Raw genomic sequence first — 27011 nt, 5'->3', positions numbered from 1 at the left:
CACAGTAATTTTGTTTTGGCCTTGTGTGCTTGACAAGTAGAACCCTCTGTGGTTGGATAAAATAGGCCTGCGAGAAACTCAATGGCACCTTATCAAATACGCCTGAGATTCCTGCTTTGTTGTGAGAAAGATCAAAGCACATAAAAACTACGCCTGCTTCCATCCTTAAAATACAGGTGAAACCAGCAGGTTTGCAGATCTTCTAGCAAGGACTGACCTCTGCAGTGCCAGCGTCCCCACTTGTGGACCAGTGCTGGTTGCTTGGGGGCCTTTTGGAGATCACCCCCATGAGCGAGAGAATGAAAACAAATTTACTCTTTGCATTTCATCTGTGGTTTGTGGTTGCTCCTGCGATTTCCCTGTGTTGGCTCACACAACAGCCAAGAACAAATAATTCTTCCAAGCACTGCATATTTGTAGTAAATTTAGCAAACTCTTTTCAGGATTATTTTTATACAGTGCTTATGATGGCTTTTTCTCCTCCAATTATTCTATCTATAGAGAGTTTAATCTACTGCTGATATTCCTTCACAAAATTTTAGCACGTGGAGGTGCAAAAGGCATACTTGAAGTAAGTCCGATAAAAGAATAAGTCATTAAAAAAACCCAAGAAAAACCAAAACAAGCAAGTAATGGGAACACAAAGAGTAAGCGTCAAAGAACTTTCTTCCCGGTCACATTCCCTTGACACAAGTAGCTCGTGTTTCAATGCTAGAAGTCTTAAGAAGTGACGACAAAATATCTCTCAAATGAAAAATAACAAATAGCTTAAGGGAAGCTAATAGAGACACTATGCTGTTTCTACTTGCATGTACAATTCAGGTACGTATAGGACCAACGCTACTTTCCAGAACTTCAAAGGCATAAGGGAAAACAGGAAAGGTGTGTACAAAGTTAAGTTATGCTGGTGAATTGTAAATAATCCACCAAGAAGCAGAAAAAGTTATACAGTATCTGTTATGACTTTAGAGCAAACATGGCGAAATTCAATTAAATCGGAAAAAAATCTGCTTACCTCTGCATTTTTTTCAATAGTTCTTCTTGCCTCCTCCTCTAGTTCCTTTTGCCTCCAAAGGTGGTGGTTCAAAATCTCTTCTTGCAGGGCTCTGGCGCTCTTCTCCTGAGAGAGCTGTCTCCGTGTCTCATCACGCTCTTCTTCAACCTACAGAAATACAATTAAACTACTTGCATCTTTAGAAAAATCAGAGCTAGCAATATCTTCACATTCTCCTTGGTATCCTGGCAAATATTTTTGCTTCTCAAGTCATGATAACCCTTCTATAAATAATCAATTTTAATTTTCTTCTCAAAAAAATGAAGGAATACAGAATGTCTTATAGTAATTTAGAAGAAGAACTGATTGTCAGGCTTTGCCTGAAATACAAATGAAAACTAAATTTTCAAAGAGAGAAGAGGGATCATGAACTTGCAAAGAAAAACAAAACCAAACCCACCCCACAAACAAACCACCAGACCATCTGTGAACCAACTGTTCCCAACTGCCCTCAAAATTTGGCAAGAGGTATCCAATGCCTCTGGCATGAACAAACTGCCTCCTTTCTTTAGGCATACTGGAATCCAATTCCAATTAAAAAGAAGCAGCAAATAAGAAGACAAATATGGAACTCATTTAACATACCTGTTTCAAGAGCTTTCTCAGTGTTATTAGCTCCATTTCCACATTCCTTGAGCGTAACTCAAGTTGCTGCTTCTCCTCCATTTCTTTACAATATTGATCTTCTTTCTTTCTGAGTGTTTCACTTGTTTTCTCATATAGAGTTTCCACTCTGAGCCTCTTTTCCTCTTCTTGTTTCAAAGTACGTCTGGGTTTAACAAAAATATTTGAGAAATAAAGCACCAATAGAAAAAGTATATTCCACATTATGAACTTGCAGAGACAACTCAAGCCATGAAAATGTTAAATTTTTTCAGTTTTCATATTTTTACTGCCATTTCTAATGTTTTAAACAACTCTAACTTCATTCCCTTATCCATGGTATCAAACAATTCATTCAAAAGGAATTTGTTGTCTTATCAGATGAAAGCATCCAACTTTTACTATGATTTCTTTACATTCTCTTAATATGCTGAGCATTGCCTCCATGTCATGGATTTAGTGATTGCAAGTCATACTGATGAAGCAATATGCCACCTATTTGTGAGAGACCCAACAGTTTTTTAGCAAGCCTTCTCTAAGTCGGAAACAATTGCTGACCAGAAGAAAAGCAAGCAGTTTCTCTTTCCTCAAGAATGAGGTCAGTATTCAAAAACAGACTTAGAAATGCATAGGGTTTAAGCTTAATACGAGTAAAACTAGTTTTATACCTCAAGGGACCTATATCTAGGAGAAAGAACGGCAATTTAATTTGGAAGCTCATTTATCACGAAGCCTTAGGGAATGTCAACTTTTTTACTAACTGAAACAATCAGCAATAAGCACCAACATGGTATAAAATGGTTCATGGTGTGTCCATGGAAACCAAACAAGGAAGCAGTTCTATGTTTGTTAATTATTCTCAATATTCTTCTGATATCCTTGCAACAGTCACACAAAAGTATTCACATAAAGAGCTGCCAATTCAAAATTTGCTTTAGAAATTCTGCAAAACAAGTATTAGCAACCACTAATAAATTATTTGAAAGACTGACAGTAACAATTTGTATTTGCATGGTTTATATTGCAAGGAAAAAGCTTTACATACAATTTTTAGTGTAATTTCACAAAACTGATAGCTTCTACAAGTGTAAAATTAACATTACACCTAGACTTTCTTTAGAATGAAAATGTTTATTCTTTGTAGTCGATAGATATTGGAGAATTTTGAGTCATCACAAGGGGGTCTTCCTTCCCAAGTGCTGGGCTCTGCATTTGTCCTTGCTGAATGTCCTCTGGTGCTGCTGGCCACTCTTGTCCGAAGTGATGTGAATGTGATTAAAAACCCCCACCATCCAGGTCTAGCTCAGGAGTATGAGGGAAGGGGCAATCCCAAATTTCACCTTTCCAATAAACAAACAAGCAAGCAAAAAAATGCTCTCAGCTCTGCTCTGAGTCGCACTCTAGAGTTACCAGAATTCCTAATATTATATACCAAGAGAAGCTGCAGAGATGTCATGCAATTCTCTCTCTTATAAACCTCATTTTCCCATAGGTGCTCTCTTTTCCTCTCTGGCTATTAAAAAAAAAAAACAGAAGTCTAAACAACATCCAGAAGTTTTTACATGGAGCAAATAGCCAGGCATTTTTCCCCTTGACATTGTGTCCCTTATAGCAAAAAACCCAAACACAGAAGACTAGAATCTTTTCATCCTATCGCCTGTACCATCAGCATCTTCTGAAACAGAAACACCGACAAGATAACACATTATCAGAACACAAGGTTACATACTTAAGACTTTCAATATCATTCTTCCATTCTTGAGTCTCTTCTGCTCTTAATTGTGATGACTCCTTTTCACTTTCCAGTTTTCTTACTTCTCTCCAGACAGCCGAATATCGATTTTTTTCGTGTTCTATTATCCGTTCATACTCAAGAAGTATGTTTTGAAGTTTCAAGAAAATAGCAGAACCTATTTGGAGACAGAAAAAAACCTCCAAAGCTGCACATATGCACAAATACTTCCCAATGTATACATTATTTAATGCTTTTACTGCACTGGGTGTAGGTGGTGAGGTTTTGGTAGTGGGAAGACTGCAGGTAGTGGGGAGGTCTCTGTGAGAAGATGCCATTTTTGCATAGTTTAATAGATATAGTGATGCCTATTCTTATATAACGTTGTGTGTATATATGCAAGCATCTTATGACAGTTGATTTTATATATATACACCTATATATAAGTATTTAAGCAAAGCCATTATTTTCCTGCACTATTTGTAATTAGCTATTGAGGGGATATAAAGAGGATCTTGGTAGCTATCAATGATGGCATTAGGAGTAGCTGAACAGTACTTTTCAAGAACCTGCTTCTCCAGCTCTGATCAGACAGAGAACCAATGATAAAGGCATGTTTGCTGAAAAGACAGGCAGACTTCTAAGCTTAGGCAAGATAATTTCACATCTTTTGAGAGTGATCTCTAATCATAAAGAACTGTTAGATCAAAATATAAAACTAAAATAGCATACAAAGCAATCGTGTTTGAAAAGAGGAACTTGTAACAGCTGAAGACAAAGTGACTTGAAAACATACCCGTATGATCCACATGAAGCTGTTCTAACAGCAGCATCGCCTCTTTGTAGGTTGAAGTCGGTAACTCAGCATCCGCTGAAGTTGTGTCAGATGAACGAGCTAAATCACGGTCAGCAGTTACATCCATTTGTGTGCTGACCTACAAAGAACAAAATATTTTCTGTATACAGCTATATACTATTACACATCATTACAAATGCATGAATGATGCATTTCCCTCATTCACAGTCCATAGATTTGGCTCAAATATTACAAAGCTGCATACTAGCAGTAATTTGTGCATCTGGTTGATCACTACATAAACACTGTTCCCATCTAAGTGATTGAAAGCTGACACAAGCTATTTATCAAGACATTAATTTTACATTACCTTGTTCTTTTCACTCCCTAGTTTTGCTGCAGGTCTGGAAAACAGAAACATAAGTATTCAGTACTGGAATATTTATATTGCATTATGAACAATATCTAAGGTTGCTCTGAAACTTAACGTCAGTAGTGAATTAAACTAAAAATTATTATGAGAATTTTGTTAGATGGAATTGAAGACTGAAAAAAAATTGTGTAGTATTATGTCTATTGGAAGGCTATTTTTGCCACGAGAAATTAAGCAAATAGCTGAAATTACTATTCTCTGCACTTCACCCAAGGTGACAGAAATCTTACAGCTACAGATATATAGAGAGAGATATGCAGATACAGAGTTAGGTGCATTTGCTATTTAAATCTAGAGGTTCAGCTCTTTTCAGTATTGAGAATCCTTCTCTTACAGGTCAAAGCAGCCTAATTTTGGATTCTCTGGTGTACTGGGTCTGGCTGGGATGGAGTTAATTTTCTTCATAGCAGCTCGCACACCGCTGCGTGTTAGATTTCTGACCAGGGCAGTGTTGATAACACACCAATGCTTGAGCTGTTGCTGGACAGTGCTTGGACAGCATCAGCACCTACTGTTTCTCACTTTGCCTCCCGCAACAGTAACTTTGGGGCGAGCAAGAAGTCGGGAGGGGATAGAGCTGGAAAAAAAAAAATAATTCAAAAGGTAGAAAGAACTAAGATGCCTGCAGTGGAAGAGTAATCTTAGTCTCTCCTCTCTCTTTTGGAAAAGATAAAATATATATATTTATGCACACACACACACTCACACTCAGGTAATTATTCAGAATTTGTGCACGTCTGACCTTATCATTAACTTGGCTGGTATGCTCAAAGCACTCTAAGCTAAAAACAAGTGGTTTTGAATACAAAGGGCATCAGGTAGTATTGTCATATGAAAGAATAAGAATCATTGTGCACTCCGGTTTACAAAACTTCCCGTTAGCTTTTAGGTCAACCTTTATCATGAAAAAGTTTTATTTACAATATTCCTTCTATTCAGTACCTTCTTCCATCTTGAGATGTTTCACTGAAAGTGCTGTCATCCAGTACTTGAAAATGATTCCCAGTAGAAGAGCTCATCTGCTGATCAGCCTTCTTCTTTGAAGCCTGTCTTTTATTTTTCTTTGAAACTTTGGCATTCAGGGAAAGTTTACTACATAAGAGAGAGAGAGAGAGAGAGAGAGAGAAAGAGAGAGAGAGAGAGAGAAAGAGAGAGAGAGAGAGAGAAAGAGAGAGAGAGAAAGAGAGAGAGAGAGAGAAAGAGAGAGAGAGAGAGAAAGAGAGAGAGAGAAAGAGAGAGAGAGAGAGAAAGAGAGAGAGAAAGAGAGAGAGAAAGGGAGATCATCAGCTGAGTAGCTTTACAGAAAAAAGCCCTGTGTAACAGATGTACTTAAGATGCTGCCCAGAAACAACGGAGATGAAAAATACCTATGACAAAATACAGAGTTGACTCCAAAGACCCTGGAAGACAAGTATTTTAATAACCTTCCCCTAGGAACGAGCAAGAAATGTGGAATGTGAGCTAGATTCAGGTAAGCTGAAACATATTTCATATCCCCACTAGAGGAAATACGTAGAGCAGAGATGCCTTTGAAGGACAGATAGGAAAAAAACTGCCTGGTGGCAGAAGATACAGAGAAGGCAGAATTACTGAATGCCTTCTTTGTCTCTGTCTACTCTGCCGGAGGCTGTCCTGGGGAGCCCTGTACCCCTGAGACACCAGATGAAGCCAGGTCAATGGAGGAGTTTGCTTTAGTCGATGAAGACTGGGTTAGGGAGCAATTAAATAGTCTGGACATTCATAAATCCATGGGTCCAGATGGGATGCATCCGCGGGTGCTGAGGGAGCTGGCTGAAGTCATTGCTGGACCGCTCTCCATCATCTTTGCCAAGTCTTGGGAAACGGGAGAGGTGCCCGAGGATTGGAGGAAAGCAAATGTCACTCCAGTCTTCAAAAAGGGCAAGAAGGAGGACCCAGGCAATTATAGATCGGTCAGCCTCACCTCTGCCCCTGGGAAAGTAATGGAACAGCTTATCCTTGGTGCCATCTCAAGGCATATCAGGGATAAGAGGGTCCTTAGGGGCAGTCAACATGGCTGCACCAAAGGGAAGTCGTGCTTGACCAACCTCATTGCCTTTTATGAGGACATAACAAGATGGATGGATGATGGCAGAGCGGTGGATGTGGTCTACCTTGACTTCAGTAAAGCCTTTGACACAGTCTCCCACAGCATCCTCACAGCTAAGTTGAAGAGGTGTGGTCTAGACAACAGAGTAGTGAGGTGGGTTGCAAACTGGCTTAAGGAGAGAAGCCAGAGAGTGGTAGTCAATGGTGCAGAGTCTAGTTAGAGGCCAGTATCTAGTGGAGTGCCTCAGGGGTCAGTACTGGGGCCAATATTATTCAATATATTCATTAACGATTTGGACGAGGGAATAGAGTGTACTATCAGCAAGTTTGCTGATGACACTAAGCTGGGAGGGGTGGCTGACACACCAGAAGGCTGTGCTGCCATCCAGCGGGACCTGGACAGGCTGGAGAGTTGGGCGGGGAATAACCTAATGAAATTTAACAAGGGAAAGTGTAGAGTCCTGCATCTGGGCAGGAACAACCTGCCCAGGTTGTCCTTCAAGAAGGACAGGGAAGGGCAACCAAGATGATTAAGGGAGTGGAGCACCTCCCTTATGAAGAAAGGCTGAGGGAGCTGGGTCTCGTTAGTCTGGAGAAGAGGAGACTGAGGGGTGACCTTATTAATGTTTATAAATATATTAAGGGTGAGTGCCATGAGGATGGAGCCAGGCTCTTCTCGCTGGCAAACAATGATAGGACAAGGGGTAATGGGATCAAGCTGGAACACAAGAGGTTCCACTTAAATTTGAGAAAAAACTTCTCAGTAAGGGTGACAGAGCACTGAAACAGGCTGCCCACGGGAGTTGTGGAGTCTCCTTCTCTGGAGACATTCAAAACCCGCCTGGACATGTTCCTGTGCGACCTCACCTAGGTGTTCCTGCTCCAGCAGGGGGATTGGACTAAATGACCTTTTGAGGTCCCTTCCAATCCCAGACATACTGTGGTACTGTGAAAGAGCATCTGGACTTTATGAAAACACCAACTGCATGAAGATCACTTAAAATAATCTAGAAAAGGGAGAACGCGAAGTAAACTGTAAGTTCCTATTTCCTGGTTGGCCATTTCCTACAAAAATAAGTAGGGAGTTTTTCAGTCTTCAGCTCTGCTTTTGAAGACGCGTTTTGCCTCGGTATTGACAAGGAAATCTGCAGGAATTTGTTTGTTTGTTTGTTTTTGAGCACGCAATAAATCAATACATTTGAACCTCCATTATGAGCTCAGTTTTTAATTTTTTTTAATTTTCTTTTGTTTTTTCTTAAATTTTTGAGAAGCAGTGGACTACTCGGCATGGCTTTCGGCATTGAGGAAACTACTTCAGCTACTACAATATTCGAAAACCTAAAAGATACTTAGAGTAGTACTACAAATAAAAATTAGACATTATTTCCTTAGTTTACCCTTTCATTGGCATCTTGATGCATCTCGACCTCTCCTCAGATGAAAAATTCTTTTCGTCTTTGACTTCTGCAGTGTTTCCAGTCTCAATTTTCGAAGAGTCCTTCTTCCTTAGAGTAACCTTTTGTTTCATTGGCTGATCAGTAATGTTGCCTGGTGGTGGATTTAATTTATCAAGATCTTCCTGGTTTGCCATCACCTCAGTTCTGAAACATCTTAATTTGCTTTTTTCCTTCTCAACCTACAAAAAGAAAGTTAAACTGCATGTATTTCTCAGTATTTCTAGAAGAAACACCATACTCAAGACTGAATAATTCAGTGTTTACCTCCGAAATCACATACAAAGAAAAAAAAATAAAATTCATACGGAGAAGCACTTTCACAAAATTACACTACAAAGTGTGTTAAGCCATTGAAAGTACTTTGAATTCACTCATGATTAAAGAGATAACAAAAACACAGCCCTTAGAAAGAAAACAACAGTGTTTTTTAAAACACGAACAACAAAAAGTGAAAGCATTACTGATGGACAAAGAGCTAGAAGGACTGCACAATGTTAGCTGTAAAAACACAACAACAAAAATCACGTGGAAGTGTGCGGGGCTACTGTCTCCTTAATGAGGGTAAAAAGAATAAAGATCCCAAATGCACAGGCAGAAATGGTTTCACAGCAAACAGGAATTTTGGCCAAGGACAAGGAAGACACACCGTGCAGAAACCACAGCAAATCAATAGATCATTCAAGACCCTGTTCAGAAGCTATTTTCATTCTTTGATTCAGAATCAGAATTGACAGCACTGTGCGCATTTCTTTTTCTGGCAAAGAAGTGAGAATTATTGACACTGGAACTGAGTGCCACCTACTGTTGAACTGGAACAGTAACACAGACTGTTTTCCAAAAACGGGGAAAAAGGACAACTCTCCACTTCTCTCTGTATTCATAACTAATGTATTTCCATTAAAACAAAACCCAATTTGCACAAAGCATCTTCCCTTAATGATGAATAGCTGAAGTGAACAGGACCATTGATATGGAGAAAGACTAAAGAATGAGGAGTAGCAGGTGAACTTCTACCTCTTTTTGCAGCTGTACCTTCTCTTTCTCCAAAGCCAGGAATACTATTTGCAGCACTCCTACCTTACTCTTAAATCTTTCCATATCTTGTTTTAGTTCTTCATCAAGATTCTTTTTCAGTGTGCCACACAACGGCTGAGCATTTGCAAGAAGACTTTCAATTTCTGTTTCTCCTCTTTTATGACTGTTGATAAGGCACTCCCTGGGAACATCACCATTAAATCCAGAGTTTTTTCCAAGTTTCCTTTCTCTTACAAAAAGTGCATTTTCATCGCTTGTAGAAACACATTGTATTTTAGGAAGAACAGTAGAAACATCATCCAAAATACTTGTGTTTAAGTTACGTCTTGGGGAATATTCAGGTCTTCCCATTACATTCCAAATACTTCCATTTTCATTCTCCTCCATTTCCATCGCAGGCCTTTTCTCTTCCTCTCCTTTGGCTAGAGGCACCTTTATATTATCTGTATGGATTGTGCTGTCGTCTTCATCTGTACTCCAGCTGCCTTCCAGATTTGCATTTAAGTTATTTTGATCAGGAAGGACACCAAGACTTGGAATGACAATTTCCATTTTGGATACTTTGCCACCTCGCTTAAGTTTAAGATCTCCAAATTCACCTTTATTTTCTAACTTCTTATCTGATTCTGTTGCATGAGATGAAACAACACCAGAACTCTTCACTTCTGACATTTCTCCCGCAAGGGAAGTAGTTTTCCGAGTTTCATTAATTTCACCAAACAGCTGCTTCAGCTCTGCTGTAATACTTTTAAAATTTGTTTTCAATTCTCTTTTCTCACTTTCAACCCACATTCTTTCGTATCTTTCTTCCCAGGGTTTTGGACTTAACTGCTTGTCAGCACTGTGCAATTCCTCATTTGCCACTAGGGCTTCCTGAGGTGGAATTTCTGCTTTGTCAGTCTGATTTTCCCATGCTGTTTTCTGTGTCAAGTTGATAGTTTCTAAAATATATTTACCCTTAAGCAAACAGGTACAGATAGAAAGATTACCAAGGAAAAGGAAGTTACAGTCAATCTAGGTAATTTCTGTTGCAAACTCAGCATTCAACAGAAATAATAGAAATAAGAAAGTTTGAAAGCAATTTTTATAATAAAAAAATTGAGTGACACTAAATTAAAGGTTCACTGAATCATCATTTTCTTAAAAATGCAAGGACCTACTGTAGTTTCTCTTGGACTAGATATGTTTAGATCTTGGATTAGATTCATTTAGACATTAAGGTTGCTTTTACCTTTTATCCTGCCTGCTTTCCGTATGTGGTAGCAGTTATCAAAATGCAATTCATTTTTTCACATTGTATTGCTTTATTACCATTTTTCATCACAACTGCCTACATTTTCTCACCCTCTTTCCTCCACCATTCTCCGCTGTCTGACATTTTACAGTCCCCTGCCAGCTAAGCTAATACAGCCTGGATGAACATGACAAGCTTTCCACTGTCCAGCACATGCAGAACTGGCAGAGTTAGGACTATATCTTCACCCAATATTCAGAAATATTAAATTCCATTCCAAGCTCCAAAGAGAAGCATTAATTAGGGAAACCTGTCCATTCCTTCCCTCATCCCCCAAAAAATCAGGAACCCAAGCTTGTATGGAAACCGTACCATGCTGTCGCAGGTCCACCCCAGCCCATCTCCCTGACCCCACGCTCTGTTCCTCAATAGCTCCGACTGCTCCAGTCATCTGTCACCCTCCTCCCAACATCCTCACTCCCCATGTGTCTCCTTAGCTCCTGGTGCCTTCGCAACAGGGCCTGCAGCCTTGGGGTCCCCATGGGCTAAGACCATCCAACTCCTCGCTCTCTCTTCTCATTAGCCAGGCCCTTTTCCCCCCCTATACAAATTCCTCCTTCAGAAAAGGGCAGGAGCACCTCAACCAGTCACCACTTGTCTCAGCCTCTCCATTCCCAAGCTCATTGCCCAACTACTACCAGCTTACAGTAGGCTTCAGTTCTCTGCTCTGCCTGTTAAAATTAAGCATGTCCCTCTTTCATGGTGCCTGGGTGTGGGGTGGAAATCATTTGCTCCACTGTCCCTCGAGGTGGTACAGAAGATTCGAGACCTCTCTATCCAGCCCTGTCCTGTACGCCCAACACGAACAGGATGCCTGCCTTATTCTAGAATGTCCTCTGAAAAAAACCAAACCCACAACCTTTTCAAACACTTATTACCATGGTCAAACAAGCATGTATTTTGCAGAGGCAGAGAAAGGATCAGAAAGGTCACCATATTTCAAGTGGTTTTGCTTGATCTTTCTCTCACAAAGAGGAAGAGCAGGCATGTTTAACCAAGCAGATAAGCATATAATAGACTAATCTCCCTCTTCACTTGAATGAGCATTTTGTATAGGGAAAAAATGCATGACTGCACTGTTTGTCAGCACTGCACAAAAGGAAGAATACCGGTCAAAATATAAGCAAACCAGCTGGAAACAAGTCAGTATAACAGCAAGCATCCAACATAATGACAAAGGTTTTACCCCACCCTTAGAAGATTGTATCCAAATTTACTTCAGACTGTAAGACAACTTTCATCTACAGGCCTCTCTCTTCAGCATTATTTACTGACTGTAAGGTTTTTTTTTTTTACCTTGGTGTATAATACAATCAACCAGTTCAGGCTCTAATTCAAAATATTTTGTTTTACATACTAGCATCTCATCATTTTCAAAGGCATCCTTGTTGTCTTCTTTTTCAGCTGCTGATGACATACGACAGGTAGATCCCGAGTCCTCACCTACAGCGAAAAATAGAAGCACTTTTATAACAAGCATGAGTTAGGATTAGTTATTTACACCAAGAGTACATCTTGAATCATCACATTTGTGAGAAAAATCTTAACGCAAACTAACACATCCCCTCAAATCTGGGAGCTCCTAGAGATAAAACTATCATCATACAGATTCAAGATGCATCTGTGTGAATGCCTTTCTTCCAGGGCATTTTAGTTTTTAATGTATAAAGAAAATGTGCCAAAGAAATCGATATACATGGTCACAAATAACAAAATTCCTGTTTCTTAAAGGTGCGTGATATCCCTCTCTCTTTCTCTCTGACACACTGTGTGCTGTGCAGCAACTGGCTACATTCCACCAGCAATTTTAACCTCCCTGTGTGTTGTGCACAGAAAATCACAAGCAACGAAATCACAGCCCGAAATCAGTAAGGCCCCAGGTTTTCTCCATGCATGAAACAAATCTGTCTCTAGACGTGGATCTGGAACGAGTATTTCAGTCAAACTGCTGCCTCATCTCTTGCAGAAGAAACAAGTGAGGCACAATCAAAGACGGGCCTGTGAAATACCGAGAAACATTTCACTTGTACTGTTGAAAACTGGATTCACCTTTCCTCTCCCAGAATCTCTAAGGAATATTGGACAAGTCACAAACACCTCAGAAGAAGTCACTCAGTCTGAGCTCCCCATTATGGGGTGTCTGCCTTGAATCTCTGTTACATCTGAGAATTGGACTCCAAATAGTCCCAGACACAATTTAGAAGCAGCAACTCATTGCCACTGGTTTTGTGGAAGGCACACAACACTCTGAAGTCTCAAGTATTCAGAAAGAAACAAGTCCCAGCAGCTTTAGTGTGGCACCTAAAAACAGAGATGGAGGCTTTTCACCTTGAGCACTCTGCACCTCCTTTCCCTCTCCACAATTCTATGGGTTCTATACAACAGCCTTTCTATAAACAAAGCTTCACTGCTAAAGAGGTACACAGTATTCTTCCTACAGCAAAAGTGATCAAGACAGGCAGAAAATAGGTATTGTCGTAAGAATACAAAAGGGTCCAATATTAATAACTCACAGGGCCAAACTCACTTCTGGCATTTTCTGCTTTAAGTGACTCGTTTTGCAAGTTCCATTTCTTGAAAGGGATTACATTAGATAGAAACTTAGAGTCACAACTCATATGTCTGAATTGGGAACCTAAGCTCCTCAGTCAGTCATATAGGTTTCCAGAGGTCAATCCTAACCTCAGGTTGCACAGTGTGAAATAAAAATCTTCTCCTCCCACCTCAGTCACTGATGGGTGCAATTTCCTGGATTTTTTGTAAATTTATTTTTTGGGTATTTTAACATAAGGCATTTCCCAACACACATTAGTCATTACTGAGCTGATAGCACTTATGTCAGAGTTGTTATGATGATCTATTGATGAACTATTGATGACTATAATGTATTTCAGACAATCTGTCAGGTATTAAAGATAATAATAACGATACTTGATTATCTAAGGATAATATTCCATAAGGAAAACAGACACTTTTACTCTGCAATCCTGAAAAACAAGAAAAAGTCAGATTTAGCCTTTCCTGATGCTTATAGATATCCCAGTACCAAGCTGTTCGCTGGTGCAGATGAAGGCTCCAACCAGTAGTACAAATAAAGGACAGATGTGCAGGTAGTCAAGGACCATTTGTAGATGGCAGATAGGTACCGTAGGGAGTGTTATAAATTATCAATACCAGGACACCTGGAATAAGTAAACACTTAGCTTCTATACAAATAACATCTATAATCTGGAGGTCAAAATCTTCATTTCCTCCAACAGTTATGCATAGTTTTTGTAGATGGGTCTTTGTCCCTCTTACTAGCATTGTAACATGGCTGGATAACTGGAGCCAGCAAGTCCAGCTATGGCACATGCTCAGGGAACCGCAAATATCAGGAAGGGTTTTTTTGAGAAACTGGAAGGAAAGCAAACTTCAGGACTCCCCTGAAAAGGGGAGATGACAGCAGGTATAGAGGAGGAAGCCCACATCATGGAAGGGTATTTGCAGTGTTGAATGGCAGACCAGAGGAGGAGCACACACATGCACAGAGGCGTATTTCAGTAGACCTTCTTTTCCCAGAACACCTTGCTAGAACCATTAATTTCATATTAGGAAAAAAACATGCCAGTACAATGTGTCTGGCCACAAAAAAACCCAAAACACTACAGAGACTGCTATGAATACCTTCAATATCGTCTGCATCTCCTAAAACTAATTCCTTCAAGAGATCTGCAAAACAAATAAATCAGATGCTTTATTAAATACTCCTCTCCAGAAAGATTATGAAGCTAAACCCAGAACCACATGAACTAAACGTTACCTGATTCCTGCTGCCTTTTTTTAGGAGAGGTTTCCTTCATTTCCAAAGCTGACTCTGGAGTCTTCAGCTAGAAAAGACACAATCCAATGACAATAAGCCAATTTCAAAGTAACCACATACTATGTAATGAGGACAACAAGTAGCCAATCTGACATGAACAAATACTTACCTGCGAATTGCTGGGTTTCTCTGAAAAGCCTGGAGGTTAAAAAAAAAAAAAAAAGTTTTGAAAAATGTGATTTTATTTAATTGAAGGTCTCTTTTACTCCATTCAACATCACCGGTTTTACAGCTAAGTATTAGTTGAAAGCATTCTTTCATCAAGAGTATGATACCTAACATTCAATTTGCCTCATCATATAGCATTTGTAGGACTATACCAGAAATGGACACCACACACTTCCCATCACGCACCTTGGATTTAAAAAACAATAATCACAAAACTAGGACAATTCATGTAAAGCAATAAGGTCAGGCTTGTTGAAAGAACAAAATCAAAATACTTAGTCCTTCTGAGGAGCTGAATTCTGTTTTCTAAAAAGATTATTTCAAAAGCCAAGTCCGGTCTGCTATCGGGAATGATCACAAAACAGTCCAACAGCGCTACGACTGCAATTCTGCAAGTGGTTTGTGTGAAGGAGTATTTTCCTTTCCATTGATGGGACATGGCAAGCAAGGGTGCAGACACAGAAACCTCACACGTGTCATTCAGCGAAAGGAAAAAAAATTAAAAGCAAACAGTATTTCATTTCACTTCACTCGGTGGTCTAGCACTATGGAAACACCTTAGAAATATCACCATAATGACCTTTCACCCCCTTCCCACAGGGATTTTAAACGTGCCTTAGTGGAATCACACAAAGCAGACTTCCATGACAACTACTCAACAAGTAGATTTACAACTTCCAAAGAGATTGTCAAGTTTTGCTTCTAGCTTGCTAAACTCAAACTGGATTAGCTTCTTCAGTTGTCCTATTGTACCTATCCTAGAAGCAGGATCCTCAAACCACTTGGTAAAGGAGAAGTTCTTCTGGAAAGAGTTCTACCCCAAGAGCAAAACTTCCCTGCCATCCTATGCTCAAGATGCTAGGGAGACAGTATCACAAAACACAGGCAGAAACCCTTAGCAACAAAACCTGAACTTTCGGTCCCATTTTAGCTCCTAGGCAAAGCAAAACAGAAACCTATCAAAAATTAAGCTGGGGCTAAAAATGTTTAGCCAGATCACAGCTTTCTTCTGATGCGTTAGCATCCAGTAACGTTTAAGTGTTCAGGCAGGTCAGTCCTAAAACACATACACTTTCATCATCATGCAACAAGAACCTGAATCCAAAAAAATACAAACACGTCCAAAGAACACACAGAATGCAAACAAGACAACTTCCTTTACAAAGTGGCCAGCAAGCGCTATGATTACTGGTGTTAATTCAAAAAGTAAGCACTTCATTGCTATAGCATGCACCCACATCGGAACAGCATTGCTAAGACAGACACTGATAAAAGTTCGCTTTAGTCTATAAATGCCTACAGACAAACATCTAGTCCCCCAGGAAGTTACCGTTGTTGCATTCCTCGGAGACAATCTTGGAGTATATTCCTTGTCTGTCTGCAGCTGGGAGAAACACACCGGACGATACTTGCCTCAGACCTTCACAATCCGACTCTATAATCTAAAACATATGCATGACAATTGGTACAAATGCATTTTCAACTCATTTCTACGCAAAAAGCCAACTTGCACAGCATGGTATCAAGTATATTAGAGGTACAAACACCTTTTATAAGACCCCAGGAAAGGACACACCAAGATGTATTATACTGGAAAATCACAACAGTTGTGTGTGTTTTCAGGTCTTAGGCAAAAACCTTACAACTCACCTAAACTATTCTGTCACACTGAGAAACTGGACAGCCAGAAAGGAAAACTAACATGGCAACTCAAGATGTGGGTTGCGAACCAATAGCTGCAGGTCAGTGGTGATCCAACTTCTGTACTGAACTAGTACCTGACATTCAAGTTTGTGCTTATGTTTCTTAGGCACGTATCCTGCATGGTGATGGAATACATCGATACTCCCAGTCACAAGGCCAATTTGGATTGAATGAAGACTAGCAAGGCAGAGCTTACAGAAACTCGGGCTACCCCCAAAAAAGAAAAAAATAATTTAGTCCTTATTCCTGTATTTTTAAGAAGGGGCTAGGAAAGAGTTTGGTTTTCTTTCTCACAAGCAAAGCCAGAGGGGGTTAGCTACAGACCCTGCTTGTTTCCTTCTAGCTCGCCTATTACCACAGACAGAACTAAAAGGACACATACAGCCAGGATGTGTGATATCTCTGTTTTACCCGACTTCTAAAAAGGGCTGCAGTACATCTCCAAAAGGTAGAGGGGATCTGATCAGAAGCAGCTAACCGTCTAGGTTATAGAGCCTAAGGGAAATCACTGACTAGGTTAGCAGAATAGGGCTGTATGGTGAAAAATCAACAATCCTGACAGGCCCTGGTTACAAACGCAAGTAAAAGCGGTAGAAGATATGAGCCTTATCAGCATTAGGGCTCAAGGCAACAGCAAGCTCTCAAGTGCTTCTGGATCTTACTCCTCCCCTCCATGCACCCCTTCTGGTGGGGACCCCTGAGTCTTCCACAGACAGTACCTCGGAATCCCAGGGAGAATCATTATCTTCCTCTGCTCCCTCGGCTGGCAGGGCACCTATAAATGAGGTAACAAGTGAGACACTGAGTGGTTTTAGTTCACTCTGCTTTTCCCCATCGGTCAAGCCCTGCATCCAAAAGATGCGCAGTGGTTCTCTTGCTAAGAACAACCTAAGAAGTGAGTGTTTCTTCACGCCTGGTCACATCATGGTATTTCCTTTTCACTGCCACCTCCTCTTGCCTCCTTTCCAGCAGAAGATGGATCTGCACAACAGCTGACACAGCTACAAGCAACATCCAGCCCAATTCAGGAAGACACTCCTGCATGCTGCAGTCCGGTGAGATACAGAGTTTAGGTCACCCGCTCTCCAACCCACAGCTCCAGAATTTGGCACTTAATACTACTTTCCACTGCACAGGAGGTAATGTAGAAACACTGTCCAAAACATCCTCACACTAAAATCATGAAGCAACAATGCGCGTTTTGTAGTGCCAGCAAGAAAGCTCTTCCTGGACAGAGGGGTGTTACCCTGCACCTTCCCAGACGCTCAACACCTCAGCATTGCCACTGAAACACAGAGTATGGGCTCACAGCTCCAACACACCCCAAACACGCAAAAGTTGTTTCTATCTTAGGGGATTAACATCCAAATCTCTTCTCTACCAGACAAACAAAAGGTTCAGTCTCAGTGGGTTCCTGGCCAGATGCAACTATGTTCATTTAGCTCTTTTAAGCTACTCCATTAGGTAAAACTGACTCAGGATTCACTCATGTGACTTTTAGTGCTCTCTCCAATGAGCCTTTACCACTCCTCTCTCCTCTGAGATTTCCCTCCTCATCAATTGTCTTCCATAGTGACTTAGTGCAGATTACAGTGCAAAGCAGCTACTCTTCTATACAGAAAAGATAGGAACAACACTACTGATCCAAGCTGACCCAACACTCTTGACCCAAAAATATATTTTAATAAGTTCTGATGAGTAGTAACAAAGTAAATAGATCGGGAAATCTAATCTCTCATTGAACACTCAGATGTGCAAGATACTGCACCTTTTTTCCAGATTTATGAAATAAACTTGTGAAGGATGGCATTCAGGCCTTTTAGAGTCATACAGCTTTGTGCCGCAGGAACTGTGATGCTTTGCTGAAGCAATCTAAATTGCTTAAACCAAAAGCCAACCATAAAAGTTGGAAGGAAATTGTCACATGTACTTCTTAACACTTGATCTTCACGATAACACCTGGGGAAACACTAACATGGCACAAATGAATAAAGACACACCAGAAAAGTAGCTGACACGAAACGAGCTACGAAAAGGTGGTTGTTCTGTGTTTGTAATATTATACAAACGTATATATAATGTAATGATCCGCTATGGGGCTACATCTCACATTATTGTGTAATACAGACAAAACCAGCACTCATGCTTGAACAACTTTTAACAAACCTCTATGCATCTTACAAAAACGCTATCACCACAAAACAAAGGGCACAAGAGGACCTGCTCTTGCTTACCCACTGCAAAGACATGAGAGAGACGAGAAGAGCGAGAGGAAGAGGTGGTGGAGAGGAGGACTGGAAGAGCAAGAGGAGAGAGAGAGAGAGAGAGAGAGGGAGAAAGGGGGAGGGGGAGAGAGAGAGAGAGACAGAGCGTGTGAGAGAGAGTGAGAGAAGTTTAAGCTCTATTATTGCCAAAAGAAATATGGTACTTTTTTATCCCCCTAAAGTGAGGATGGCAAGGTACTTGGAACCATTTGTATTCTATACTTCAAAGTTACAAGTTCAAGTACTTGCTGACAGATCTGTTCACCTCTCTCTCATTTCTATTTTCGATAGCTGAATGTAGCAACTCTTAAAAACTCATCTCAATAGTAGATATGGAAATCAATAAACGTTAAAACAAGGAAACTAAAAAACCACTGAAGTCATATATCCTCCCTCCAATTTATAGTGGACCAACTAGCTGTGTCACTTTTATCCTTGTTTCCAAAAACAGAGAATTCCTGGCAACACGCTGACACTGTCATTTCCTCCCACCTTGTCTCTCTTCCCCGCTTCCTTCCCCTGCCTCTGAACCTGCTGGGCAGTTTCCAGCCTCAAAGGAATGTATTTGCTACACGTTCCAAAGCAACTGCCAGACAGGTAGAGAAAAGCCAGGGAAGCAATCATTCCTGCTACGTACAGCTACCGGATGAGCCCAAGAACGATCCTTTCTGTCTCACCTGCAGCACCTGGACAGCTTAAATTGCAGATCCCTAGCCCGGAATCAGCTACGGCACATGCTCGGGGAACCACAAATATCAGGAAGGGATTTTTTGAGAAACTGGAAGGAAAGCAAACTTCAGGACTCCCCTGAAAAGGGGAGATGACAGCAGGTGTAGAGGAGGAAGCCCACATCATGGAAGGGTATTTGCAGTGTTGAATGGCAGACCAGAGGAGGAGCACACACATGCATAGAGGCGTATTTCAGTAGACCTTCTTTTCCCAGAACACCTTGCTAGAACCATTAATTTCATATTAGGAAAAAAACATGCCAGTACAATGTGTCTGGCCACAAAAAAACCCAAAACACTACAGAGACTGCTATGAATACCTTCAATATCGTCTGCATCTCCTAAAACTAATTCCTCCAAGAGATCTGCAAAACAAATAAATCAGATGCTTTATTAAATACTCATCTCCAGAAAGATTATGAAGCTAAACCCAGAACCACATGAACTAAACGTTACCTGATTCCTGCTGCCTTTTTTTAGGAGAGGTTTCCTTCATTTCCAAAGCTGACTCTGGAGTCTTCAGCTAGAAAAGACACAATCCAATGACAATAGGCCAATTTCAAAGTAACCACATACTATGTAATGAGGACAACAAGTAGCCAATCTGACATGAACAAATACTTACCTGCGAATTGCTGGGTTTCTCTGAAAAGCCTGGAGGTTAAAAAAAAAAAAAAAAGTTTTGAAAAATGTGATTTTATTTAATTGAAGGTCTCTTTTACTCCATTCAACATTCACCAGTTTTACAGCTAAGTATTAGTTGAAAGCATTCTTTCATCAAGAGTATGATACCTAACATTCAATTTGCCTCATCATATAGCACTTGTATGTCTATACCAGAAATGGACACCACACACTTCCCATCACGCACCTTGGATTTAAAAAACAATAATCACAAAACTAGGACAATTCATGTAAAGCAATGATGTCAGGCTTGTTGAAAGAACAAAATCAAAATACTTAGTCCTTTTGAGGAGCTGAATTCTGTTTTCTAAAAGGATTATTTCAAAAGCCAAATCCGGTCTGCTATAGCGAATGATCACAAAACAGTCCAACAGCGCTACGACTGCAATTCTGCAAGTGGTCTTTGTGAAGGAGTATTTTCCTTTCCATTGATGGGACATGGCAAGCAAGGGTGCAGACACAGAAACCTCACACGTGTCATTCAGCGAAAGGAAAAAAAAAGAAAAAAGAAAATCGAGCTAGTTCTCATCAAATTGTTCTGGTTTAGCTTGCAAGGAAACAAACAAATGTTGTTTGGTTGTCATCTGCATTTGTAGTATAGTTCCAAATACTTTTTTTCCTTAAATATTGTCCAACATTAAATCATTTCCAAACCCACACAATCTACTGGCCTACCTATGTTTTTAAAATCCTCTGCTTAATTCTTTGAGTTTGAGTCCTCTCATGAAATGAGTCTGTGAAGTGTTACTAAGAACGGCTCCACAGCAAAATTTATGGATCAGGAAAAAAAAAAAAAAATTAAAAGCAAACGGTATTTCATTTCACTTCACTCGGTGGTCTAGCACTATGGAAACACCTTAGAAATATCACCATAATGACCTTTCACCCCCTTCCCACAGAGATTTTAAACGTGCCTTAGTGGAATCACACAAAGCAGACTTCCATGACAACTACTCAACAAGTAGATTTACAACTTCCAAAGAGATTGTCAAGTTTTGCTTCTAGCTTGCTAAACTCAAACTGGATTAGCTTCTTCAGTTGTCCTATTGTACCTATCCTAGAAGCAGGATCCTCAAACCACTTGGTAAAGGAGAAGTTCTTCTGGAAAGAGTTCTACCCCAAGAGCAAAACTTCCCTGCCATCCTATGCTCAAGATGCTAGGGAGACAGTATCACAAAACACAGGCAGAAACCCTTAGCAACAAAACCTGAACTTTCGGTCCCATTTTAGTTCCTAGGCAAAGCAAAACAGAAACATATCAAAAATTAAGCTGGGGCTAAAAATGTTTAGCCAGATCACAGCTTTCTTCTGATGCGTTAGCATCCAGTAACGTTTAAGTGTTCAGGCAGGTCAGTCCTAAAACACATACACTTTCATCATCATGCAACAAGAACCTGAATCCAAAAAAAGACAAACACGTCCAAAGAACACACAGAATGCAAACAAGACAACTTCCTTTACAAAGTGGCCAGCAAGCGCTATGATTACTGGTGTTAATTCAAACAGTAAGCACTTCATTGCTACAGCATGCACCCACATCGGAACAGCATTGCTAAGACAGACACTGATAAAAGTTCACTTTAGTCTATAAATGCCTACAGACAAACATCTAGTCCCCCAGGAAGTTACCGTTGTTGCATTCCTCGGAGACAATCTTGGAGTATATTCCTTGTCTGTCTGCAGCTGGGAGAAACACACCGGACGATACTTGCCTCAGACCTTCACAATCCGACTCTATAATCTAAAACATATGCATGACAATTGGTACAAATGCATTTTCAACTCATTTCTACGCAAAAAGCCAACTTGCACAGCATGGTATCAAGTATATTAGAGGTACAAACACCTTTTATAAGACCCCAGGAAAGGACACACCAAGATGTATTATACTGGAAAATCACAACAGTTGTGTGTGTTTTCAGGTCTTAGGCAAAAACCTTACAACTCATCTAAACTGTTCTGTCACACTGAGAAACTGGACAGCCAGAAAGGAAAACTAACATGGCAACTCAAGATGTGGGTTGCGAACCAATAGCTGCAGGTCTGTGGTGAATCCAACTTCTGTACTGAACTAGTACCTGACATTCAAGTTTGTGCTTATGTTTCTCAGGCACGTATCCTGCATGGTGACGGAATACATCGATACTCCCAGTCACAAGGCCAATTTGGATTGAATGAAGACTAGCAAGGCAGAGCTTACAGAAACTCGGGCTACCCCCAAAAAAAGAAAAAAATAATTTAGTCCTTATTCCTGTATTTTTAAGAAGGGGGTAGGAAAGAGTTTGTTTTTTTTTCTCACAAGCAAAGCCTCCCCCTCCACACGGGGGTTAGCTACAGACCCTGCTTGTTTCCTTCTAGCTCGCCTATTACCACAGACAGAACTAAAAGGACACATACAGCCAGGATGTGTGATATCTCTGTTTTACCCGACTTCTAAAAAGGGTTGCAGTACACCTACAAAAGCTAGAGGGGATCCGTTCAGCAGCAGCTAACCACCTAGGTTATAGAGCCTAAGGGAAACCACTGACCAGGTTAGCAGAATAGGGCTGCATGGTGAAAAATCAACAATCCTGCCAGGCCCTGGTTACAAACGCAGAGTAAAAGCGGTAGAAGAAATGAGCCTTATCAGCATTAGGGCTCAAGGCAACAGCAAGCTCTCAAGTGCTTCTGGATCTTACTCCTCCCCTCCATGCACCCCTTCTGGTGGGGACCTCTGAGTCTTCCACAGACAGTACCTCGGAATCCCAGGGAGAATCACTATCTTCCTCTTCCTCTGCTCCCTCGGCTGGCAGGGCACCTATAAATGAGGTAACAAGTGAGACACTGAGTGGTTTTACTTCACTCTGCTTTCCCCGTTGGTCAAGCCCTGCATCCAAAAGATGCCTTCTGCTCCTACTCTGAGACCTGAGGTAAGGACCAAAGTGCTCAACTCTGAACAAGCTGGTAATGCTTTCAAGCACACACAGCTGTGGCACTGGAGAGACCCTCTACATTTTAAAACTGTAGAAGGTGAGGTACTAGAACAAACAGCTCTCAGCTTAACTCAAATCTCTCCTAGCCTTCAGCTAAGAACAATCACAGCTTTTCAATCCAACAACATGGGCCAGTAAGGGGAATACTGCTGTTACACCCAAGACATTTTCTTAGTCCTCCATTTTTTATCATGTGTGTGTTGTGTTCAGATTAATTCAGGGACAACAGAGCAATGCAAGCAAGAATGGTACTTGCTTCCTATAGCATTATTGGGAATCCAAAATCATAATTGCAGTTCTTCAAGAATTAATGAAAAGGAACAAAAGCTGCTTTCCTTCTCTGCCAATGCCCACTAGCATTCACAGGCAAGGGAAACATTTGCTGTCTTAGAGGTCAATCACCATTTTCTTTCATTTAGTGTGCATTAACATTTAGAGAGGAATAACTGGGACTAGTATTTACTAATTCATTTCTCTCACCAGCATTTTCTTTTGAAGCGTTGTGGACTTGATGGTTGTCATTACAAATAGAATTCTTCACTCCCTCAAGAACTGCAGTTTGTAGCTTTTCACCAGTGTCTTCTTTCTCCTGCTCCTCCTCCTTTTCTTCCCATTCAGGTGATTCTCCCTAAAAGAAATGGATGAAAGCAGCTGGAAAGAGCAGAAACAAGCACCTTCTTTGCCACCCATCGACAACTTGAAAAATACTTTTCTTGTGTAAGACAACAGGGAAAATTTATTGAGCTTTGTTTTACAAGATTTTCAGTTTTTCCATGGGAATCTGCATGAGTAGAAAGCAATGCCTAATGTTCTAAGTCTCACCTCCAGTTCTGCAAAGCCCCTGAGAAAAATTCAATTGATTCCAGAAACAGTCTACCGCCTATTCTTTTTACTGCAAAACCACTGCAACCAATATAAAAAAATATGGAAAATGTTGCCTGATATTATTCTTATACCTAAGAAACTGATTTGGCTAGCAGTGAGACATTTTCTAATACCAAAAAGGATGATTGAAAGATGGGTATATGTGAAGAATAAGTATTAAGAGAAATCCAGTTTACTATTTGTTTCTTACCTGTATCACCCTTAGAAAATAATGTTGTCATTGGATCATCCCTATATGCTTACTTTGGTGCTTGAGTGAAATGCTGCTCTTAAATTTTCTTGACTGCTATTTAAGCACAAGTTTTCCCTTTCTTGCTTCAGGGCTTCCTCAGTATCTTCATCACCCACACATTCAAGAACAACAGAGTTTGGTCTTTGGCTTTCAAGCTTTGGGCTTTTTGCTGCATTTCTGTGAAACTTCTCCTGAATCATGCTTTTCCTATTCTGGCTTTCTTGTGAATCTTGCCAATTATTTAGATTTTGAAAGACAGCTTGTTTTGGCACTGACTTGCAAGATACTTCATTATTCATTATCTTTGGAGACACAGAAGTTACATTTTCATAACACCCAGCTATAAAAACACAGGAGTATCAACAGCTTCCTCCACCTTTTCATCAAGTTCTTTACTTATTTTATGATCATCATCACAGACATCTCCAGTTCCACACCAAGCTTCCCCTTCATACTTAGCATTACTAAAATACTTCAATTTCTCATTAATTTCCCCTTTAGGTTTTGTTTTCTTTCCCTGCTTCTCCACCTGTATGTCTTTAGACTGAGTTTCTTCATCTTCCTGATCTTCCTCCTCCTGTTCTTCTTTGAGGCTTTTCTTTGGTGACTTAGGACTTTCAATTGTAGAACCATCACCATCGTCTTAAAGCATAAGAAAAGGAAAAATGCATGTGAACGAAAGGAGTTATGTAAACAGAAAAAAAGAAAAAAAAAGAACACCCACAAAAACCAAAACACTACTTATCAAGTCTACTTTTATATATCAGGATATCATACAATCTTTTCCAAATAGCTTACTCTTTTTCCTGAACTTCTGGGAAGCTTTCATTAACAGTGTCAAGTTTGGCTTCTGCAGCTTCTGTAAATAAAGATTTATTTAAGCAAACCAATTTTTTTAAAACGGTAACAAAAACAAATCCTTTGTTCACATCAAATCTTGAACAGTAAATACAATTGGCTTGTCCTTTTGATAGTGCTCAGGTGCTTCCTCCATCCTATAGTTCTAACTACGCAAACACTTCTCACATATGCAATTCAGTAAGTATTTCACCCAAAAACACTGCGCAAACATCTTTTGCAAATTCTTTCCAAAACTATGTTGAGATGCATAAGAGTTCTAATGTCTGGTTTTAATATTTGTAATATTTAATTAAAAGTCAGCTGTAGTTACGATTGCAGTTTCAGGATGCTTGCTTGCAAATACACATAACACAAGTAACTGTTAAGATCCCTAGACTGAATGCATAAATTAGTACCTGCAAGTACACTTACTAAAATATCCCTAAATTTAAAAATCATGCCAGAAAAATGCATCATTTCTATTTAAATCAGTGCAAGAAAATTAAACCATATTTAAAACTAAACATGCTTGTATCTCTACCATCACAGAGAGGGTTCAACTAGTACACTCAGGTTCCTCACCACTGCAGAGTCCCAGTGCAACAGATTAGATGCTCCGGACATCACTGCAGAAGTTGAAAACCATTCAGAACTTCAGTAAAAACAGCTATGAGAGCTTGTAGCTGACAGAAAGAATACTACCGAAGCATTCAAAAGAGAGGGAAAACATGCAGTGTGAGATTACATGCAAGCATGGAATGCCATCTCATAGCAGAAAAAAGATGACCCATTTGAATAAGTCATCTATTGAGTGCTCTTGAGGAACCTGACGAGGAGGAAAGGAGAACTAGGTGATGAAGGATTTCAGTAGATCTTGGTAAATAAATGCCCTTTTTCTGAGCAGTTAGGATTCTATCACCAAATTTACAGGAAATAATAACAATGTTTGGAGAAGAACAGAATAGGTTAGCATAGTAACTTATCAACTTGCAGGGTCTGCAAATCTGACTCAAATGAACAAGAATAAATAAAACCATGTGGTTGTTTATCCCGTCACCTATTGCTCTTTTGCCCCAAACCACAAATCTACTGCATGCTTGGCCACAGTTACAGGTCTTTTAGGGAAAAACTCACAGCAGAAGAGAGGCTGGCAGGCCAGAGGCTGCTTCTAAGGAGAAAAGAATATTGGCTGGAACTGCAGCTTCTGTCAATCCCAGAGAAAACTTGCCTTCAAATCACTTATTTTTGCAGAACATTTTTCCTGTATAGGCACCGTACCTTGGGGGTAAAATCGAGTTCTTCTTCCTCAGAGGTATGCCAACTGTCATCACCCTCCTCTTTCTCAGAGCTTCTTAAAAAGCAAAGCAAAATGAGTGCTGTGTCTCTCAAATGATTCCTCAGGTACGTGCTAGGTATTTTCAAAGTCTTACCTTATTGAGTCTCCTTGGGAAGAGTCATCTATTGCTGTGTAAAAATTCATTGACATGTTGAAATTAGATTTGGCATGCGAAAAATTAACCAATACATATAAATATCTCACATGGACAACTCTAAAGGTCATAAGAGAACGAAACTTTGGGCAGTCAATTCAACACAAGACAACATGAATGAATCTATTTCCAAAGCGACTTATTTTTCAAGCCATACTGAATTAAAAAAGACAACAAAAATACCAGAGTTCTCTCTCCTTTGGACTCTTATGTCCTACGGTTTAAGAAACACCTCTAAACTAAAAAAATAAGCATAGTAGGAATACGCTATGTTTCTTAACCGTTAACATAATGCTGGTGGTTTAGCAAAATACTAAGTACATGAACCTCTGAAGTACTCATATTACACATGAGAACACATCACATGCAGAGATTTTACTACTCTATGTAACATGTATAACATTATGCTACATGCTACACTACCTAATGCTCTACCCAGTTACAGATTAATCTGAAAATGTAAAGAAAAAAACCACAAAGTACAGTTAAGATCTCAAGCTTATCCTCAGGTAGAAGAATCACCAGCAGTTCTCTATGCTGCACAGAAAAGGGCATTCAACAGACAAAAGGGGCATAATAACCAGGGCATTCTATGCTACACACCAAGCTTTCGTCAGCGGTATGAAGGCAACTTGGATATAGGATCATAGGACAAATCAGGTCAGAAGGGACTTCAGGAAGTCTCTTAGCCAACACCTCTTCAAGACAGGC

At 40.1% G+C, this 27011-nt stretch overlaps 2 protein-coding genes across 2 annotated transcripts in view; both read right to left on the bottom strand.

Annotated features, from left to right (window-relative positions):
* Positions 1 to 27011, bottom strand: part of LOC309453156 (ankyrin repeat domain-containing protein 26-like) — a 59448-nt gene that overhangs the window by 19350 nt on the left and 13087 nt on the right. Inside the window, exons 8-29 of the mRNA XM_082076362.1 lie at positions 26241 to 26274; positions 26089 to 26161; positions 24769 to 24829; positions 24500 to 24612; positions 23334 to 23481; positions 22617 to 22678; positions 21511 to 21622; positions 19823 to 19851; positions 19654 to 19720; positions 19518 to 19562; positions 16925 to 16980; positions 15832 to 15943; positions 14443 to 14471; positions 14274 to 14340; positions 11829 to 11914; positions 8083 to 8321; positions 5561 to 5710; positions 4556 to 4589; positions 4186 to 4324; positions 3387 to 3567; positions 1640 to 1823; positions 1016 to 1162 (exon numbers count right to left, since the gene is read on the bottom strand). Of these exons, the coding sequence (XP_081932488.1) occupies positions 1016 to 1162; positions 1640 to 1823; positions 3387 to 3567; positions 4186 to 4324; positions 4556 to 4589; positions 5561 to 5710; positions 8083 to 8321; positions 11829 to 11914; positions 14274 to 14340; positions 14443 to 14471; positions 15832 to 15943; positions 16925 to 16980; positions 19518 to 19562; positions 19654 to 19720; positions 19823 to 19851; positions 21511 to 21622; positions 22617 to 22678; positions 23334 to 23481; positions 24500 to 24612; positions 24769 to 24829; positions 26089 to 26161; positions 26241 to 26274 (2168 nt within the window). The remainder of the gene's footprint in view (positions 1 to 1015; positions 1163 to 1639; positions 1824 to 3386; positions 3568 to 4185; positions 4325 to 4555; positions 4590 to 5560; positions 5711 to 8082; positions 8322 to 11828; positions 11915 to 14273; positions 14341 to 14442; positions 14472 to 15831; positions 15944 to 16924; positions 16981 to 19517; positions 19563 to 19653; positions 19721 to 19822; positions 19852 to 21510; positions 21623 to 22616; positions 22679 to 23333; positions 23482 to 24499; positions 24613 to 24768; positions 24830 to 26088; positions 26162 to 26240; positions 26275 to 27011) is intronic.
* Positions 9124 to 10862, bottom strand: LOC309447087 (uncharacterized protein; the record flags this gene model as incomplete). Its single annotated transcript, XM_082067382.1, has 2 exons — positions 9124 to 10118; positions 10784 to 10862. 2 exons carry the CDS (start codon positions 10860 to 10862, stop codon positions 9124 to 9126), a joined length of 1074 nt encoding a protein of 357 aa, XP_081923508.1.

Source organism: Streptopelia decaocto (assembly GCF_964273445.1).
Source record: "Streptopelia decaocto genome assembly, chromosome: 1".
Lineage (NCBI taxonomy): Eukaryota > Metazoa > Chordata > Aves > Columbiformes > Columbidae > Streptopelia > Streptopelia decaocto.
This window is presented reverse-complemented; position numbering and strand designations above follow the sequence as displayed.